Source organism: Nomascus leucogenys, chromosome 15 (assembly GCF_006542625.1).
Source record: "Nomascus leucogenys isolate Asia chromosome 15, Asia_NLE_v1, whole genome shotgun sequence".
Lineage (NCBI taxonomy): Eukaryota > Metazoa > Chordata > Mammalia > Primates > Hylobatidae > Nomascus > Nomascus leucogenys.
In genome coordinates, this window is record NC_044395.1 from 59,529,402 (window position 1) to 59,547,675 (window position 18,274).

Genomic DNA, 18,274 nt, shown 5'->3' on the forward strand with positions numbered 1-18,274 from the left:
GGCCTCATCAAGTACAGGAACCACAAGACACACCTCCCTGGGCTGCTGGCCAGCATCTGCCCCCTTGGCCCCTGGGGTGCCCCGAGACCCATTCAGGGCCCCACCATTCCCGCTGCCCACCCCATGCTCACCCGCTTCCAGTCATCAGGTGAGACCTGCCGGATAAGGTCCTGGGGCACCAGCTCCCGCAGCAGCTTGGGGATGCTGGGGAAGTAGGACTTGTCCTCCTCGAACTTGACCCTGTAGATCAGCGCCCCCAGCTGCAGCACCTCCTCCCGCGTGCACTTGTGGTAGCCTCGGAGATACTTGGGCAACTCCTGCCAGAGACAGAGCAGGTCACAGGCGTGAAGGGACCTGGCAGAAGTGGGCTCCTTTCCCACCACACCAAGACCCCGAACACCGGGGTCTACCACCTTACCCCACACATGGGCCCACCCACCTCTCCAGCCTCAGCTGACACTGCTCCCCCAGGGGAGACAGCACAGGACAGGGACAGAGCAAGTCTGCCTGCACAGACTCAGCACTTGGCAGTTGGAGCGCATGGCCATGTCTGTTACTTCATTTCCCCCCATAACAGTCCAGTGAGATGAGCAGCCCCATTTCAAGATGAAGAAACTCAGAGTGACCAGCTGGCAACCCTGAGACTGTTCCACATACCTCTCACCTCCTGGGCCCATCCTCCTTTGGAAGAGCCTTTCAGTCTGGCCTCCTTGCATTGAGTTCTCTGGAGATCAGCTGCTTTCAGCAGCAGTAGCAGAGGCCCTCCCACCCCCTTGAACTTCCAGACCCAAAACCAGAGGAACTTAGGCTGGGGAATGGGCCCAGAGCAGAGATGAAGCCTCTGAAGGGCTGGCGCTGCCCACAGACTCCTAGAGCCTTACGATCATCTTATCCACAATTTGAAAGGTAGAGAAACTGAGGCTGGCCTGAGGACACGCTGTCAATCAGAGACCTGAGGCAATCATTATCCATCCTACCCACCCATCCACCCACTCACCTACCTAACTCACCAATTCACTCACCAATATCCACCCATCAATTCACTCAGCATCCTCCCATCTATATGTTCACTGAGTCACCAGTTTACCTATTCACCCATCCATCAATCCAACAAGTATGCATTGAACATCTATGAGCCAGGCCCTTTAAGCAACAATGCCTACCCTCCTTACTTCCATGGAACTTGTAGTCTCAGGGCAAGGACAGACATTAAAAATCATACCAAACAGATATGTAATGACAACCTTTGAAGGAATTTTCACAGTGCTGTAAGAGAATATAACAAGGTGACCTAATCTAGGCTTGAGGACAGGGAAGACTTCCTTTAAGATAAGATGGCTGATTGACATCTAAAAGCTCGGTAGGTGAGGGAAGGAACTGAGGGAAGAGCATCCCAACATTACAAAGGCCCCGTAGCACACTCGAGAAGTGGAAACAATCCAGCTGAGCCAAAGGAGAGCCAGGTACAAGGCAAGGCAGTGGCACCACCAGGCAGGGCCATGGTCAGGATGGGGGTTATGCCCTAAGAGCAAGGGGAAGCCACTGGGGGAATCTGGAAAGCAGGATGACCACCCTGTGGAGAAAGGATTGGGAGGGCCAAAATGGATGAGGAGAACAGGGAAAAGGTCACTGCCTCCATTCTGGATCAGAGATGATGGTAGACTGACCCAGGTTAGGAAGGTGGTGATGGAGAGACATGGGGGATTTTAGAGATATCCAGGAGGTACAGTCATCAGGCAAGTGATTTGGGACGTGGGACAGGAGGAGCAGATGTCAACGCTGACTCTGGGGCAACTGGTAGTCCAGGGGCCATGTACTCAGTGGGCAGCATGGGGTGGGTGGGGAGGGGCATGAGGAAAGGCAGATCCCAGACTCCCAGGCCAGTGTCCTCTCTGCCACAGCAGCCACCGTCCCTGCCTCCTCTGCCCTTCCCAGCATCTTGGTTTTTCTCCCACAGAATGGTAAGCAGGCTGAGCCCAGAAAAGATCACCAACCTGCAGTCATGAAGACCTGGAATCAAACCCCAGTTCTATCAGCTGTGTGATCCTAATCACAGCACGTGGCCTCTCTGAGTCTGTTTGTCCCTCTGTCAAATGGGGACAACATGCCTGCTTCTTGGGGTTAGTTGGGAGGACACAATGAGAGAAGAGTGCCAGACACATAATAGAGGCTCAACATGCAAGCTTCCCTCCCGGCTTCCTGCAGGTGCCTATGCTAGAAAATGTTTGCACAGAGGCCTTGGAATTACCCAGTTACAACAGCAGAATCTCGAAGTCAGAGGATAGCCCTGCACTGAAGGAGGGGCCTGAACAGGTAGGGATCAGAAGCTCAGAGGAGGAACTGTCAAGCCCCTAAGGGCTGAAGAGTCAGAAGATACAAGGATCGGGGTTGGGCCGTCCCTTGGGGCTCCAGTGGTCTTGGCAGGAATCCCTTCGAGGCCAGGCTGGTACAGGCCCCACATCTGGCAAGGGCAGTGGGTCTGTGCTTTCAGGGCCAAAGTACAGCAACACTCGCCGTGCATGAAGGCAACTAGAGTGCAGAGGTGCCCACCTGGTAATAGTGGAAGATGGAATCGGCCATGGGGTCTTTCCCTGGCACTGTGGTGGTCCACAGCTTCTTCATGAAGAACACCTGGTAGGTGAGTGAGGGCACAATTCCTGCAGCACAGGGCAGTCGGTCACCCAGAGGGTCCCTGCACAGAGGAGTGCTCACGTCCCAAGCCCAGCCCCAGCCCCAGAGGAGGCCCTCACTCAGGCCTGCCTAGGTGGGCCTCACAGCACGGCCCTGAGCCCGCACCTCCCTGCTCTGGGCCTCAGATGATCCCAGGACCCAGCCTCATTACCGTCCTTGATGGGCCGAGCTTTCTTTATCCAGTCTGTCAAGTGTCGAACAAAGTCAAAGAAGAAGTCATTCTCAGGCACGCTGATGACCTGGGGACAGGGCCATCGAAGCACACTCAGTTTAAGCAACACTGCATTTTCTGACCTTCCCACCTAAGGCCTGTCTGGCAGCTCCTTCTCAGGGAAGACTCCACTCCCAGCCAGAATGGGTTTCTGTGTGTCAGCCCCACCCTGCCCCATGTGCCTGCTGCGTGTCCCCAGAAGAGCCCACTTCTTGCTGGGAGTGATGGTCATTCCATTCAGTGCCTGGGACACTGAACGCTGCCTTAGACTCAAGGGAAACTGGCCAAGAATGCGGCCCAGCCCCTGGCTTGGACATTCTCTGGCATCCATGTCCAGCTCCTCCTGCAGCTCTGGGCTCCCCTGGGTCTAGGATCTCATCGGGGTCACCTCTGGGTCCCAGTATCTGGCACAGAGACAGTCATGAAGCGAGGAGACAGACACAGATGCACACAGAGCCATCAGCAGGCAACAGGATGGGGCACCTAACTAGGTCAGGGAGGCCTTCCCGTGGAGGGGGCTTTAGCTAGGCCTGGAAGACTTCCAGGGACAGAGGTATTGGGGGAAGCATGATGTGAGATGGTGGCAGGGGCATGAGCTTTAGAGTCAGACCCACCTGGAGCTCAGTCCCTGCTGTGTGACCTTGGACAAGTTACCTAACCTCTCTGAGCCCTAGTTATGTGATCTATCAAGTGGGGATGATCACACCTTATTTCAAGGGTTAATTTGACCCAGCATGGCAATTAAGGGTCAGTCAAAGCAAATCTGGAAAGAACATGTTAGGACAGGGTGAGGGTCTGGTGTTTTTAGAACACAGAGCACCTGGGCACATGCCCCTAAGAGGGTTTGAGCCATGTGCAGTGCCTCAGAAGAGAGAGAGCTGGGGGCAGCCACTCCATGTAAGGGGAGGCTGCAGGGATGGAAGATGGCCAGATGCCAGCGCCCTCTTCCCCTCTCTCTCCCGGTTCCTGTCTCTTCCCTCTGCTGTACATAAGTTCTTATGGCCCCAGCAAATCTCCCACCTTGGCGAAGGTGGCGAAGGACCCACCTTGTCTGCAATTTTGACAAAGAGGCTGAATCCCTCTGAGGACTTGAGGAGCAGCCTGGTGGCGATGTTCTGGCAGAAGTCCTTGGCCTTGGTGCTGGACTCCACTTCGAAGGCCTGGGAGGGGCGGTGAGCACTGGGCTCCTGCAGGGCCTTTCCTGGCACCTGGTCCTCCCGGGCCCTTCTGGCTATGCCTCCTATACTGAGCCCCCTCCCATGCCAGACACCCTCCTGTGGGCCCAGAGCTGGGCATGGCATTTCACAAAAGGAAAGGGCTACTCCTGCCTGGGTCTTCCCAGGTCTCCTACTCCCCACCCTCCAAGCAGAAGGTGGCCTTGGCGTCCAGAGTCCTGGGCCAGGGTGTACAAGCCTGAGTGACAGTGAGGGGTCCGGGGAGCACAGCAGGATGACTGGAAGGGTGATTGGAAGGAGGAGACTTGAGGTAGAGGAAAAGCAAACCCAAAAGTGGAGGGGAAAGCAGCCCAGACAGATGGGAGGGTTTGAGCGTCTGGGGAAGTTTAGATGGCGGGAGGAGAGATGTCTGGAGGGACAGGAAGGGATTTGAGGAAGTCTCTGGTCCTTGCAAATGAAATCCTGTCATAGCATTTCTGAGTCTCCAGCCTCAGACAAGTTTCATAAATGACTCTTCAAATGAAAAGCTTATCTGAATGAGACACTGTGTTGAGACAGGCAGGGGCTGGGGACCATGAGGGGCAGCATGACTACGGGCATGACAGACAGGACCTTTGGCAGACAGGACCTGGACGGAGGGAACCTCAACCACCTGAGGTGGGGAGGGAGGAAGGGGTGTCGAGGTTCTGCCTGCAGGAAAGTGGGCTCAGGCGACAGGGGAGGCCTGGACCTGGGGGCCAGTGGGGCCCTACACCAAGGAGGTGCAAAGCCAGCTCAGAGGGTGAAGCGCTTTTCTCCAAGGCAAGTCTTCCTCAGAGACAGGGAGGGAGGGGCGCCCTTCTGAAGGAAGCTGCTCCAGGAAGCAGGGGTTGGATCAGGAACCAAGGGCCCCTGACCTGGGGAGTCGATGGCCTTTGTCCCGAGCCCCGACTGCACTACGGGGCAGGAGGACGAGGCGGCAAATGTCAGGTGATGGGGGAGAGGCTTAAGGCCGCCTTTGGTGTCCACCCAGGAAGCCCGGCCCTGTCCTGGACACTGCAGACCTAGAAGCCGGCGACCCTCACCTCGTCGGTGTCATCAGGGAAGTAGACCTTGTGGAAAATCTGAGTGGTCTTGTGCTGGATGGCCTCCACCTCCACCAGGTGCGGAGGGTACTTCCGGGACCCATTTCTGAAAAGGCGGCAGGGGCAGCAGGGGGCAGGTGCGTGGGACTGTGGAGACCAGGGGACCAGGACACTTGGAGGCAGACAACCCCAATTCTGATCCCCGCCTGCCACTTCCTATGATGTGACCGGCCACTGAGTCTCCCAGAGCCTTGAGCTCTTCATCTGTAAAATGGGACGATGGAGGCCCAGCAAAGTGAAGAACACAAGTGCCCTTGGAGAGTATGAAGTGGGCCCGGGTGTCTGTGCCCACCCGATAGCCTGGGAGCTCTGGGCTGAGCACTCCCGAGCAGCCGGACTCTCCAGCTGGCAGTTGAGGTACCCCAGGGGTGGGTCCAACTGCTAGGTGGTCCTCATCCCACAAGCCCGGTGTGGCCAGGAGCCCGCCCCAGTGTCTGCCCCTGCGCTGGCGGCCGCTGTACCTCAGGGCTTTCTGGAGCCGCTGCAGGCAGTCGATGGCCAGTGGGCAGTGCTTTCGGGACTGCAGGAAGCGCTGCACATGGGGCAGGAGGATGTTGCTGGGTGGGAAGAGGCCCGTGCACAGCCAGAGCAGCTCCCAACCCCGCTCCTCGCTGTACCTGCAGGAGGAAGCGCGGGCTCCAGCAGGGGCAGCTGCCATCGGGAGTCACAGGACCTGTGCACCCCCGGGTGAGGGGGCCACATACCCCTCAGCTGCTCATCACAGCAGCACCGTCCCTCCTGACCCCTCTCCCTGACAGCCAGATGCAACTAGTGCTACCCAAAGTGTGCCTGGCCCACTGTGCCAGGCCACACACTGCTACCAGTCCACATGGAGATAAGGGGCTTATGCCACAATGAAAAGCCACCAGGTTACCATGCACTCTGCTTCAGCTGAGGCTTTTTGTTTCCATGGCAAAACTTTCTCCATGAAGGAAGCAGTGTGATTTATATTTTGGCAGAAGCTCTTTAATTCACCTATACTTTGAGTGTCAATGAGTTAGACCAGTCCCACCCCAGGCTCCTTCAGCCACCACTCTGAGCTTCTTGGGCCTGACAGTGGGAAGTTTGGAGGGCTTCTAGGAGGAGGTGGCATTTGAACTAGGCTTTGAAGGATGAAGCAAATTATGGCATGCAGAAAAGGGGCTGAAAAGTTTTCCTGGCTGTGGGCACATTATGTACAAAGGTTTGGCATTGTCAAAAGAGCTGATATGTAGTTTGAGGATGGATTTGTGGAAGAGATGTAGAGGGTGACACAGCTGGGGAGGAAGGCGGGGGGCTGGGTGTAAGGAGAGAGGGTGGAGCTTCTCTCAGACTGAGAGGAGCCTGTGCCTGACTTCCTACTCCTGCCTCAGGCTGTCCCAGGGGGAGGAGAAGGTGGCATTCTTTGGGCATTGGGCCCAACACTCAAACCCATGAGGGTTTTCAGCCAGCGCTTCCAGCTGACAGCCGGCCCAGCCTGCACCAGGGAGGGGACACTTGACTGAGCTGGACCTGCAGGCAGACAGCAGGGTCTAGGCAGGGGAGGGGCATCCAGACGAGGCTCTAGCCAAACGTTAGGAGGAGCTGGGGCTGTTACCCTTAGAGGACAGACTCAAAGGAAGACAGCCACCACCTCCCAGTTCCTGCTAGGCCCTCCTTGGGCCTTGGGGCCAAGCTAGGATGTGAGGGGGCCCATGAGCAGCTCCTGGCTGTGTGAGCAAGGACTGCATCCAGGCAGAGCCAGCGGCTGCCTCAGGAGGGAAAGAGCTGCCGTTACAGCAGGTGGGGGTCTGCCCCTCATCCGCCCACCGTGCCTGGCTCACCTGATGTGGTTGTCAGTCAGCTGCTTCAGGATCTGCACATATGCCTCATCCTTCAGGGGCTCGGCTTTCAGGGGACCCTCAAAGATCTGGTCGGTGAGCTCATTGACGGAGCGTGTCCTCTTGGATGGGTAGTCGCCCATGTACTTGAGCACAGGTGGGGACTGTCAAGGAAGGGCTTGTGCCGAATAGAGGGAGCACTGGCCTGGGGTCCAGAGGCCCCATTCCCCACAGGGCCTGCATCACCTGAAGCTGTGACCCTCAGCCCTCAGGCTGCGCACTCACAAATTCGGCGTGATCTGCCCCACCCTCTCTCCGCCTCCTCACAGCCACCAGCCCCACATTCCAAGCCCTCACAGCAGCTGGGATGGACTGCCCAGATCGCGAATCTGACCATGCCACCCCCTGCCCAGTGGTTCACCCTGGCCTTAGGACACGGCCCAAGCTTCCTCACAGGGCTCGGGAACCCTGCCTAAGCCCAGTCTTCCCATCCTGTCTGTGCTGAAGTCCCAGAGCCCTGGAACAGCCCTGCAGTGTGTGCCTCAGGGCCTTGCTACTGCTCCCTCTCTCTGGAACACTCCCCCAGCTCTCCCCTTTGCCTGGCTAAGTCCTACTTAGCCTTCAGGGCTCAGCCTAGATACCACTTCCTCCAGGAAGTTCCCCCTGCCCCCTCCAGGTCACATGGGTCAGGTCACAGTGCTGCCTGGCCCCATCTCAGCACTGATCTGGATGTGTGTATGGTCGCATGAGGCCAGGGGCTGGGCTGGTCCCTGCTCTACCTGCATGCCTGGCCCAGCACAAGGCACCAAATCCACCTGGCACCCAAATGACAGGGTCAGAGAAGACAGTGGGTGAGGCAGCCCCTTGCATATCAAAAGGTGCCAGGGAGGGGGTCCTCCATCAACCCTCCCCAGGCGTGCCCAGGCCACAGCAGGCCCTCAGGAGGAAGGTGGTGTGCAGACGAGGGCCCTGCCCACTCCCCGGCTTCCCTGGGCGCAGCCCAGTGGCACGGATATCATTGAAGGCCAGGCAGGCCTCCTGCGAGAGCTCCTCACTGCCCAGGAGCTTCTTGAGCAGCGCCTGCTTGAGCGGCTCCCGCGTGTGGCTCCACAGCCGGTCCTTGCCTCGGGCCTTGGACACCATGACGCGGCTCAGCGTGTGCTTGGGTGGGGGCCTGCCACAGCACAGGGACCGTCAGCAACACCCCATCACTGGCAGCCCCGGGGAGAAACCCCCAGGTTGTGAGACCCCCACCCCCCCCCCCCACCCCTGTGCACAGAGGCTGAGGGTGGGCACCAGGCCCTGCTCTTTACTGCCCGTCACTGGGCCTTCCTTTCTCAGCTGTGAAACCCCAGCAGCGAGAACACCACGGGCTGTGTCCCAGCCTCCCCCACCACCCTGCACCCCCTGTAGAGCTCAGTGCACACCGCCTCCATCAGGAAGCTTCTCACTGCCCCCCACCCCCCGCCCCAAAAGCATAGTCATCACAGCGCTGGGCACGCAGAATCCCAGCTGCCTGCCTCCAGCCCGCATCCCCACCAGGACTCAGTCTCGAATGCCCAGCCTGGGGTGGGTGCAGTGACATCTCTTGAAGGAAGGAAGATAAGATGAGACACATAGGATGGGTCATCTTGGCCGACAGAAACAGCCCTCCAGCTCCCTCTGACCCAGGCCCTGCTCACAGGTGGGAGCTTCACAGAGCAGCCCCAGCACATGACCAGACAGTAGCGGAAGCCTGCAGCTCCCAGCCCTGTGGCTCCCATCCTTCCCCAGGAGGCATCACCTGAAGTAGTCATAGGAGAACTCCTCCAGTGTGTAGGGCTTGGCACGCATCTCGGGCTCTGCCGTTCGCAGCTGCAAGAGCCGGACAACGTCCTGCCTCTGGTCGGGAGTCATGGTGACCAGGGCCTACGGGCCAAGAGACGGGGCTCAGGTCAGCTCTCCACCTGCGGCCACCAGGATCAACATGGTATACCCTGGAGCCTTCTGGACTCTGGGAGACTCTTCAGGGGGATGGACCCCATGCCTCATTCTGACCCTGCGAGCCCCGTTCCTCCTTGGGGTCTCTGAGGTCCCTGCTGCCTCCTTTGTGCTGAGCTCAGGGCCCTTCCCCGGGTGTCTGATCAGGTTGGGTCGGTCGAAAAGCCTGGACGAGGCAGGGGAACATGGTGTGAGAGCTGCCTCATCCACTGAGCCTGGCTCAGGAGCCACTGGGGAAGCTGGGCTGTGAGTCCTCAGAGCTGCTCTCAAGGGGGCTCCAGAAGAAGCAGGGCCCCCTTCCCAACTGTGCCCCCACTGCCTGTTCAGACAGTGCGGGTGATACTCCCCACCCCTGGCCCCACCCCTTGGCAGTTCCTCATCTGATGCCATTTCTAGGCCCCTCCCCACCTGGCACAGGTTTGAGAGCTGCCCCAACTTTAAATGTGTGGTCCCATAAGATCCCAAGATCATCTTCACAGATGCACTAGACCATTAACCTATTGTACAGCTGTGGGAAGTGGACAAAGAGGGGTCTAATGGCACCTCCCACCCATCTGCCGCCCCCAGGCCACATACCACAATCTCCCGCGGTGGCATGGTGACAGTGGGCATGACGTACACACAGTCGGTGGGGAAGTCCCCACGCTGCTTGGTCCTCTCATTGATGCCATTGGCCCAGCCCGAGTTCATGACCTGCTCGCCCGTGTCGTGGTCCAGGATGATGAGGTCTCCCTTGACAAAGCTGAGGAAGCCTGACTCCTCGCCCGCTGTAGAGCAGAGGTGAGTGGGACCACGGGGTCAGAGACAAGCTGAGTTGGAACATCTTCCCACAGAAGAACTGAGGTGTTATCACTCGTGTCTGCCCACTTGCCACTCTTCCTCCACCTTGTCACAACTCTCCATATAGATACCATCACCAGAGTGGGCAACGCTCCTACTCAAAAGCCTTCCGTGGCTCCTCATTGCCCTTGGGAGGAAGCCCCACACTCCTAGGCCTGTTGTGAGTGGGCCTCCCGGACTCCTTCCACCTCGCCTCTCCTCCCTCACTGTGCCTGTTCCCAGCCAAACCAAGCTGTTTGCAGTTCCCTGGACAGGCCAGCTTTCTCCCGCCTCTGTGCTGGCATCACGCTCAGCTCTCTGCCTGCTGTGCTCTGCTCACACGGGCTTCCTCCCTGGACCCTAGTCTGCGTGGGGCCTCTCCTCTGGGCTCCTGTGGCTCTGGGCTTCCCTGCTTACTGCACTGTCGCAGGCCTGTCACTATTTGCTTCCCACCCACCTCCCCACTGAGGACAGGGTGGGGTCATTTCATCTTTGTCTTTCCCACACTTGGCCAGGGCCTCAGTGGCCTCAGGCAGAGTAGTTGTTATTGCTGTTACCACTTGAAGATGGTGGGTCTTTTGAGAACACTGAGGAGGACCCTGATCTAACTTGGAGAGCTGACAGGAGATGAGTATTGAAGAGCCAGAAGAAGGGGGGGAGAGGAGGTTCCCCACAGGCCACAGATTGAAGGCATGGGCTTCTGCTATTTGGTCTAGCTTCAGGGCAAAGATGGGAACAAGATCCTAGCAGCCTTGAGTGCCAAGGCCAAGGCCACAGGGCATGGTCTGCGATATGGTTTAGATATTTGTCCCCTCCAAATCTCTCTGTTGAAATTTGATCTCCCAGTGTTGGCGGTGGCCTAGTGCGAGTTGTTTGGGTCATGGGGGTGGGTCCCTCATGAACAGTGTGGTGCCGTGCTCATGGTAATGAGTGAGTTCTCACTCTATATAGTCTCTGCGAGAACTGATTGTTTAAAAGAGCCTGGCACCTCCTCCTCTCTTCCTTTCTTCTGATGCAGGCACCCCTTCTCCTTCTGCCACGAGTGGAAGCTTCCTGGGCCCTTCATCAGAAGTAGATGCTGGTGCCATGCATTTTTCTTTTTTTTTTTTTTTTTTTTTTTTAAGAGGTAGATGAGGTCTCACTCTTGCCCAGGCTGGACTGCAGTGGCACAATCATGGCTCACTGCAGCCTCCACCTCCTGGACTCAAGCAATCCTCCTACCTCAGCCTCCTGAAGAGCTATGACTACAGGCACATGCCACCACACCCAGCTAATTTATTTAACGTTTTGTAGAGACGAGGGTCTCACTATGTTGCCCAGGCTGGTCTTGAACTCCTGGCCTCAAGTGATCCTCCCATCTCAGCCTCCCAAAGCTCTGGGATTGTAGGCATGAGCCACCATGCCCAGCCAGCACCATGCTTCTTGTAGTGCCTGCAGAACTGTGAGCCAAATAAACCTCTTTTCTTCATAAATCTCCAAGCCTCCAGTATTCCATAATAGCAACACAAATGGACTAATACAGTCTGCATAACACCCTGACCCCCAGTGCCAGGCAGCCCATACACTCACCGGGGTTGGGGTTATCCTGCAGGGCCACAACATACTTAGATCTCTTCCGGAGCCCCTCTAGGAAGGTGACCACCAGGTCACGAACATCCTCAGCATTGCTGGAGGTGAAGGTGTATTCGTCCCCCTTGATGGTGGCCAGCGTGAAGCTGGGGGCTGTCGTTTTCGCTCCCCTGCAGGACCAACACGGAGAACAGGGCCCCGCCGGGGTCAGTCCTGCCCAGCCTGAGTGAGATGCAGCACAGCCAAGATCAGAGCAGCCCAGTGAGAGCCAGACACGGCACTCCCTGAAGGAGATCAAGGCCAGTCGAATCAGACATGCCCCAACCAGTGGGAGACGTGGCCCAGCTCAGACACATCTCAGGCTAAGTCAGAGCTGGTCTGGCCAGAGTCAGGCATGGCCCAGAGGGAGACCCACACTGGCCTGGCCCACTTCTCCTTTGCCTGTCTAATTCCTACTCACCCTTTAAATCTCAACCTACATGCCACTTCCTCCAGGAAGTCCTCCCTGCCCTCCCACAGCCCTGATCATACCATGCTTTAAAATGGCCTATTCAATGTCTGTCTCCTCTCTTGACTGAATATCCAAGAGGACAAGGACTATCTTGTCACTACTGCATCCTGTGTGCCTGGCGTGTGTCTGGTCAGTGCTGGACACAGTCTGACTCCAGCCCATATCAGACACAACCCAAAGACACTGCTACAAGCCCCAGATGGTGGGGGAGGGAGCCACTGCACTGCTGGGAAAGCCAGTCAATCCCAGCAACCCACCCCACCATTCCACCTATGTGCACTGCCCTTCGCAGTTTATAAAGAGCTCTCCCGTTTATTATTGCATTCATTCCTCACCACTGTTGTGTGAGAAAAGTATTAAGACTCCTGTTTTAGGAATGAAGACATAGAGTGAGTGCTACCCAGGCTCCTGAACCCCAGGTCAAGCTCTTTTGTACACACTCGCCTGCCCCTGCCTGTCCTGACAGCCCAGTCCTGTCTCAGAACAGCCTTAATGTGCTGTAAAGCCCAAGCCCATCCCTCCACTAGAAGGTGCCAGAGGGGTCTGCACAGTGCGGCACAAACTGCCCAATCACGTGCAACCAGGCAGGTCACTTCATGCCTCTTCACTTCCCGGGACCCGCAGGGAAGCTCCGGCCCCTCTCCTTCCCCTGTCTGTCTGCGTCTCCATGCGGCCCTCCTCACCTGCTGCTGGACACAGCCATGATCTCTGGGAAGGACAGCTCCAGAAGTACCTGCTCCTGCTCATCCACAAAGTACACGCCCGTCCAGTTGACGGCCACGATGACATCGTTCTTGGGGAGGCTGGGGCCTGGGGTTGAGACCAAGGCACTGAGAGGCAGGCCTCCCACCCCCAGGCCCAGCCCTTCCCAGTCTCATAACGGCCAGGCACGTGGCAATACACTGATTTCCATTTTACAGATAGGTAAACTGAGGCTCAGCACAAACTCACTACCTGGCAAAACCCAAAGTGCAGTAGGAAGAGAGTGTTGAATTGGGAAATTGGTTCGGGTCCCACTCCTGCCATTGGTCTTTGTGCAGCTTTGGACAAGTCCCTGCCCTGTACTAAGGTGCGATCTGGGGAGGGGTTGGACTGAGGCCCAGGGCTCCCTCCGGCCCTGGTACTTGGTGGTTCTGTGAACAGCAGCATCAGCACAGGGCCTGGCACAGAGCAGGTGCCCAGTAACGATGGCCCAAGGATGGCTGAGCCAGTGGCCTGTGTGGGTTTGTATCGGCTACTCTCGACTTCACAGAGTCGGCCCAGCAGGGCTGGCCCTGTCTGAATCCTGGGCCACCCTGTTCGATACACAGTATGTGCCTTAATGAATCAATCCACACTCAGTTTTTCAATCCCGTGTACCACTGAGCACATAAGATGTGCCATGGAGTCAGGACCCGCTCAGCAGCATTGACCACAACAGACCAAGCATCCCGTAGGCAAGAGTTCCACTGATGGGGGCCTCTGGCTCAAGCCATTTCCCTTGCCTCTTGTGGGCTGGAGCTACAGGGCAAGGGACTGGGAGTGTCGCAGGCTGGGGGTACCTGAGAATTTGTAGGCTTCGTAAAACCTGGAGAAGAGCAAGGGCCACTTGAAGCGGGCATAATTGACCACATCCTCTTTGACCTTCTGGGCATCAGTTCTCCTCTGGGCATAAATCCCCTGGAGGGAGAGAGGGACAGAGGGACAGAAGACAATGTATGAGTGAGTTTGCTCTAAAAATCAGCTACTGCTGCCTTCTAGCCAGGAGCAGCTTGGGGCTCCTGCACCTCCTGTGCATCGTGGCTTTGCCCTGCTCCCATCTGTCTGCAGCCACCCTGTCCCCACATTTCTCATTCATCAACATCAGCGAGCACTTTTGAGTGCCACCTCTATGCAGGTGCTGGGGCCCAAAGTCAGAGAAAGCATAGCTGCCCCTTCAGGGAGTTCCCAGTTTAGCAGAGACAGAGAAGCAAGGATTCCAGCCAGAGAATGTGGGAGCCCCAAGGCCCCAGGTCAGTAGGAGGCGTGTGCTGGTGCAGCAGAGGTATGCGCAGGGCAGACTGGGAAGAGAGGGAATGGGGACACAGCGTGGGGAGCCAGGTCCTGGGGGACTGTGAGTGCAGCCACAACTGCAAGAAACTGATCTGGTGAATCTGGGAGTTAGAAAGATCAGTGTGTCAAGGGAGAACTGGAGCCCGGAGGTGAGGTGATCGTGAGGGGTGCTGCTGTGCTCTTGGTAAGATACAAAAGCACCAGCATTGTGTTTCTCTGAAAATATTCCCCCAAGCCCTCGTGAGAACTCTGGGGTTCTGGGTTAGCACTGGAGGGGTCAGAGTGAAATCCTGGTTTTTATAGTATGTAGACACAGGCGTAGGTAAGGGTGGATGTGTATGGCAGCTCACAGACGGCCCCATCTCCACCCATGAGAGAGCCCATGAGGGGTGCCATCCTGAGATCAGTGAGAATTCAGAGACAAAGGGCTCAATGTCACCAACCCAAGCTCAAATGACTCAGAGAAAATACATATGTAGGCAGAGAGACAAATCACTGAGCAAGTGTGGCTATCGCCCAGTGAATCTGGGAAGTGAAGTGCACACAGCAGTCCTACTTTTCTGAACGTGCAATTTCTCTGTAAGTTTGAAATTATTTCAAAATAAGATGTTTTCAAAACACCTCTCTGTTATGGACTGAATTGTGCGCTTCCTTCCCCCACCCACCATATTTGCATATTAAAGTCCTTACCTGCAGCAACTCAGAATGTAACCCTATTTGGAGATAAGGTCTTTTTTTTTTTTTTTTGAGATGGAGTCTTGCTGTTGTCCCCCAGGCTGGAGCACAATGGCATGATCTTGGCTCACTGCAACCTCCGCCTCCCGGGTTCAAGTGATTCTCCTGCCTCAGCCTCCTTAGTAGCTAGGATTACAGGCACCCACCACCACGCCCAGTGAATTTTTGCATTTTTATTAGAGACGGGGTTTTGCCATGCTGGCCGCGCTGGTCTCGAACTCCTGACCTCGTGATCCGCCCGCCTTGGCCTCCCAAAGTGCTGGGATTACAGGCGTGAGCCACCGCACCTGGCCTGGAGATAAGGTCTGTAAAGAGGTCACTAATGAGATCTTTTGGGTGGGCTGTAATCCAATATGTCCGGTGCCCTTTTAAGAGGAGGATAATTTGGACTCAGACGTGCATGTGCACACATCACCGTGTGGTGACAGATGGAGAAGATGGCCATCTGCAGGCCGAGGGGAGAATTCTCAGGAGAAAGCCCCTGCTGACACCTTGATCTTGGAGCTCCAGGCTCCAGAGCTGGAAGGAAATACATTTATTTCTGTTGTTGAAACCACCTAGTCTGTGGCACTTTGTTATGGCAGACCTAGAAAACGAACAATGCACCCTCCCACCCTACAAAAACTGTGATTCACAACTGTCCATTCTATGAGGGGCCTGGCCCAGGGCTCCGTGACAGACGCTTTGAGGAGCTCCAGTTCAGGAGAGACCCAGCTCAGCTGTGGGCTCCAAAGGGCAGAAACCATGTCTGTCCCACAAAGGGCTGTGTCTCCAGGTCCTGGTATCGTGCCCAGCACATGACAAGTGCCCAAAATAAAATGAATGCATAGTAATAGCACCCCACCCAGGACGTACCACATGCCACAATGGCAGTGAGCCCCGAGGAGGCCCCCAGGGAGGTGGGGGTGGAGGCTGCAGCTGTTTGGGAGGCAGCTGGACAGGCTGCAGTGGCTGCCGGCACGTGAGGGCCAAGGGAGAGGAGGTGCCTCAGGATGAAGGGCAGGGCTCTCACTTGAGGGACAGAGGGGTGGCAGGGAGGAGACGCTCCTCCTCTGAAGTGGGGTTCAGGAGGGTAAGGGCCTCGGGGGAAGCAGGCTGGCGCAGGGAGCACTCAGGACTCAGGGAGAGGCGGAGGCTGGCGGGGAGCTGACCAGAGAAGGCACACGGTCAGGTGGAGGGCGGCACAGGGCTCCCGGGTGAGGACAGAGGCCGCGAGGTGGAGGGGTGAGACCATGGGTCTGTGGTATCCTCAGACTATGGAGCCCTTGACTTTTATGCAGGGACAATTCTCTTGCACAGCCAGGGCCATGGAGATGAGGCAGCCTTGGGTCCCCTGCCAGCAGCCAGTGCTCCCACCTTCTCCCCATCTGGATACCCCTGCTCTACTTGGCCAGGCTCTTAAGCTTGGGAGGGAACCACTCATGGCTGGTCATGGGCCTGGGCTCCAAGCAAGGGGGTCAAGGGGGCCTGTCCCTAAAGCTCCCCAGGCAGGAAGTTGGGCTGGAGTTCTTTTAGGAAAAAGGAGGTGCAATTCCTAAAGCTCTGTCTAGCGTCCACCGCCACTCCTGAGCTGCAGCTCTGGAAGCTGTAGCACCAACGAGTGGCTGGCGCAAGACCAGGAAAGGCGCCCCAGTACCCATGGCCCCACAGAGGCTGCAGGGTTAAGTTTGATTCCCTCTGTGTGCCTGGCACACAGATGGCAGGAGAATGAGTGAGCTGATGTCCAATGAAGGAAGGGCCACTGGGAGGTGGGAGGTCAGGTGCCACCCCATCCCCCACAGCCCCAACAGACAGGTTCAGATGAGGGCTGGGACCTCCTTGGTTGTTCAAGTCCACATCCCTTCTCTAAGACTCCTCCCAGCCCTTCTACCTTCTTGTGGGCGGCGATGGCCAGCTGGGCCCACTTCTCCAGCGTCTTCAGGGGCGTGATCTCGCGGTCGGGGATGTAGGTGGGCACAAGGTTCAGGAGGCGCTCCAGGATCATCTCAGAGCCATAGTCCACAAAGTACTGCTGGGAGGCCAGCTCAGCCAGGTCGTCCTCCTAGGTTGGGGGAGGCCTCGGTCATGCATTGGCCCAGGCCCCTCCAGGAAGCCCTTCCACACCACCAAAGGCTCCAGGCCCCTCTCCTGGCCCTGCCTCCTGTAGCTCTCAGAGCCTGGCCTTTGGGACCCAGGCTTCTCACTGATTCACCAGGGAATTCTTGTCTGCTCAGAGGAACCATGAGCTCCCCAAGGGCAGGGCCACACCCTCACCTTCTCCTGGATCCCTTTGGCACTGGCATGGAGCTGGACTCTGCCCAGGGGCACACGAAGTGACGCAAAGAAACAAGCCAGCCCATCGAGCAGCCACTGCACACTCAGCCCTGTGAGACAGTGACCAGAGCTGACAAACAGCAGAAGAGGAAGTGTCTGCCCTGGAGAACGGGAGACACCTAGGGTTTGCTGGTGGGGTCAGAGTGAGGGGAGTGCATCACTGTGACTGCCTCCATCACCACCGTTAAGCACTTGGTGGATAGTTAAAGTGGTTAAGAGCTGGCAGGATCTACTGCAGAGGGTTCAGAGAGCCAAGTGGCCACTGGGCATTTGCCCCTTGTCTGCCTGGCCTGGTGCGCAGCAGCCCCAGTGATGCCTACCTAGGACTCCCCAGGGCTCCAGCAGCAAGGGCATAGAGAAAGGCTCTTGGGGGTCTTGGAGGCAATAGATATTTTCCAACCAGTTTGAAATATTTCAGAATTTTAGCAACTGATGTGGCTATACTAATGCACTCTGCCTGAATATTTGCTTACCACCGATAACCACCATTATCATCACCACTACCACCAACAAAACTGCCACCACTACCTCCACCATCACCACCACTACCAACAACACTATCACCAACATCATTACTGCCTCCATCATCACCATCATCACTACCAACACTATGCCTCCACCATCACCATCATTATCACTACCAACAACATTGTCATCACCAACACCATCACTGCCTCCATCACCATCATTACCAACAACACTGTCATTGTCAACACCACCATCACCACCCACACCAACAACACTGTCATCAACCCAACACCATCACTACCTCCACCATCACCACCACCACCACGATCACCAACATCATCCCTACCTCCAATACCACCACTGTCATCAGTACCAACAATACCATCATCACTAACATCACTACCTCCACCATCACCAACAACAGCATCACTACCTCCACCCACCATCACTACCATCATCAGTACCAACACCATCACTACGTCCACCATCACCACCAACCATCATCACTATCTCCACCATCACTACCTCCACCAATGTTACTACCACCAACCATCCTCTTCATTTCCATCACCTCCTTTCTCATCCCTCCATCACAACCACCAACAGAACCATAGCTACCATTACCATTATCAAAAACAAAACAACCACATAACTCCTGTCCTCAGAAAGACAAAAAAGAATACACATTTGCAAATTCTGATCTCAAGGAATGGCTGTATTTCTCATTTAATGCAGCGCTTACTAGACATACTCAGAATGGTGCAGCAGGTCCTGCGGCACATCCTCTGCAGCACACACCGTCACTACAGCAGTGTGGGGGCCTGCTCCACTGGTGGAATTCAGGACCT

The 18,274-nt window shown here is 56.5% G+C and overlaps 1 protein-coding gene across 1 annotated transcript in view; it reads right to left on the reverse strand.

Annotated features, from left to right (window-relative positions):
• MYO7A (myosin VIIA) overlaps positions 1–18,274 on the reverse strand; it is a 69,914-nt gene that overhangs the window by 3,773 nt on the left and 47,867 nt on the right. Inside the window, exons 30-43 of the mRNA XM_030829625.1 lie at positions 16,516–16,686; positions 13,421–13,538; positions 12,563–12,689; positions 11,369–11,538; positions 9,557–9,747; positions 8,784–8,908; positions 8,017–8,174; positions 7,004–7,157; positions 5,663–5,818; positions 5,142–5,247; positions 3,949–4,062; positions 2,843–2,930; positions 2,551–2,657; positions 132–317 (exon numbers count right to left, since the gene is read on the reverse strand). Of these exons, the coding sequence (XP_030685485.1) occupies positions 132–317; positions 2,551–2,657; positions 2,843–2,930; positions 3,949–4,062; positions 5,142–5,247; positions 5,663–5,818; positions 7,004–7,157; positions 8,017–8,174; positions 8,784–8,908; positions 9,557–9,747; positions 11,369–11,538; positions 12,563–12,689; positions 13,421–13,538; positions 16,516–16,686 (1,971 nt within the window). The remainder of the gene's footprint in view (positions 1–131; positions 318–2,550; positions 2,658–2,842; positions 2,931–3,948; positions 4,063–5,141; positions 5,248–5,662; positions 5,819–7,003; positions 7,158–8,016; positions 8,175–8,783; positions 8,909–9,556; positions 9,748–11,368; positions 11,539–12,562; positions 12,690–13,420; positions 13,539–16,515; positions 16,687–18,274) is intronic.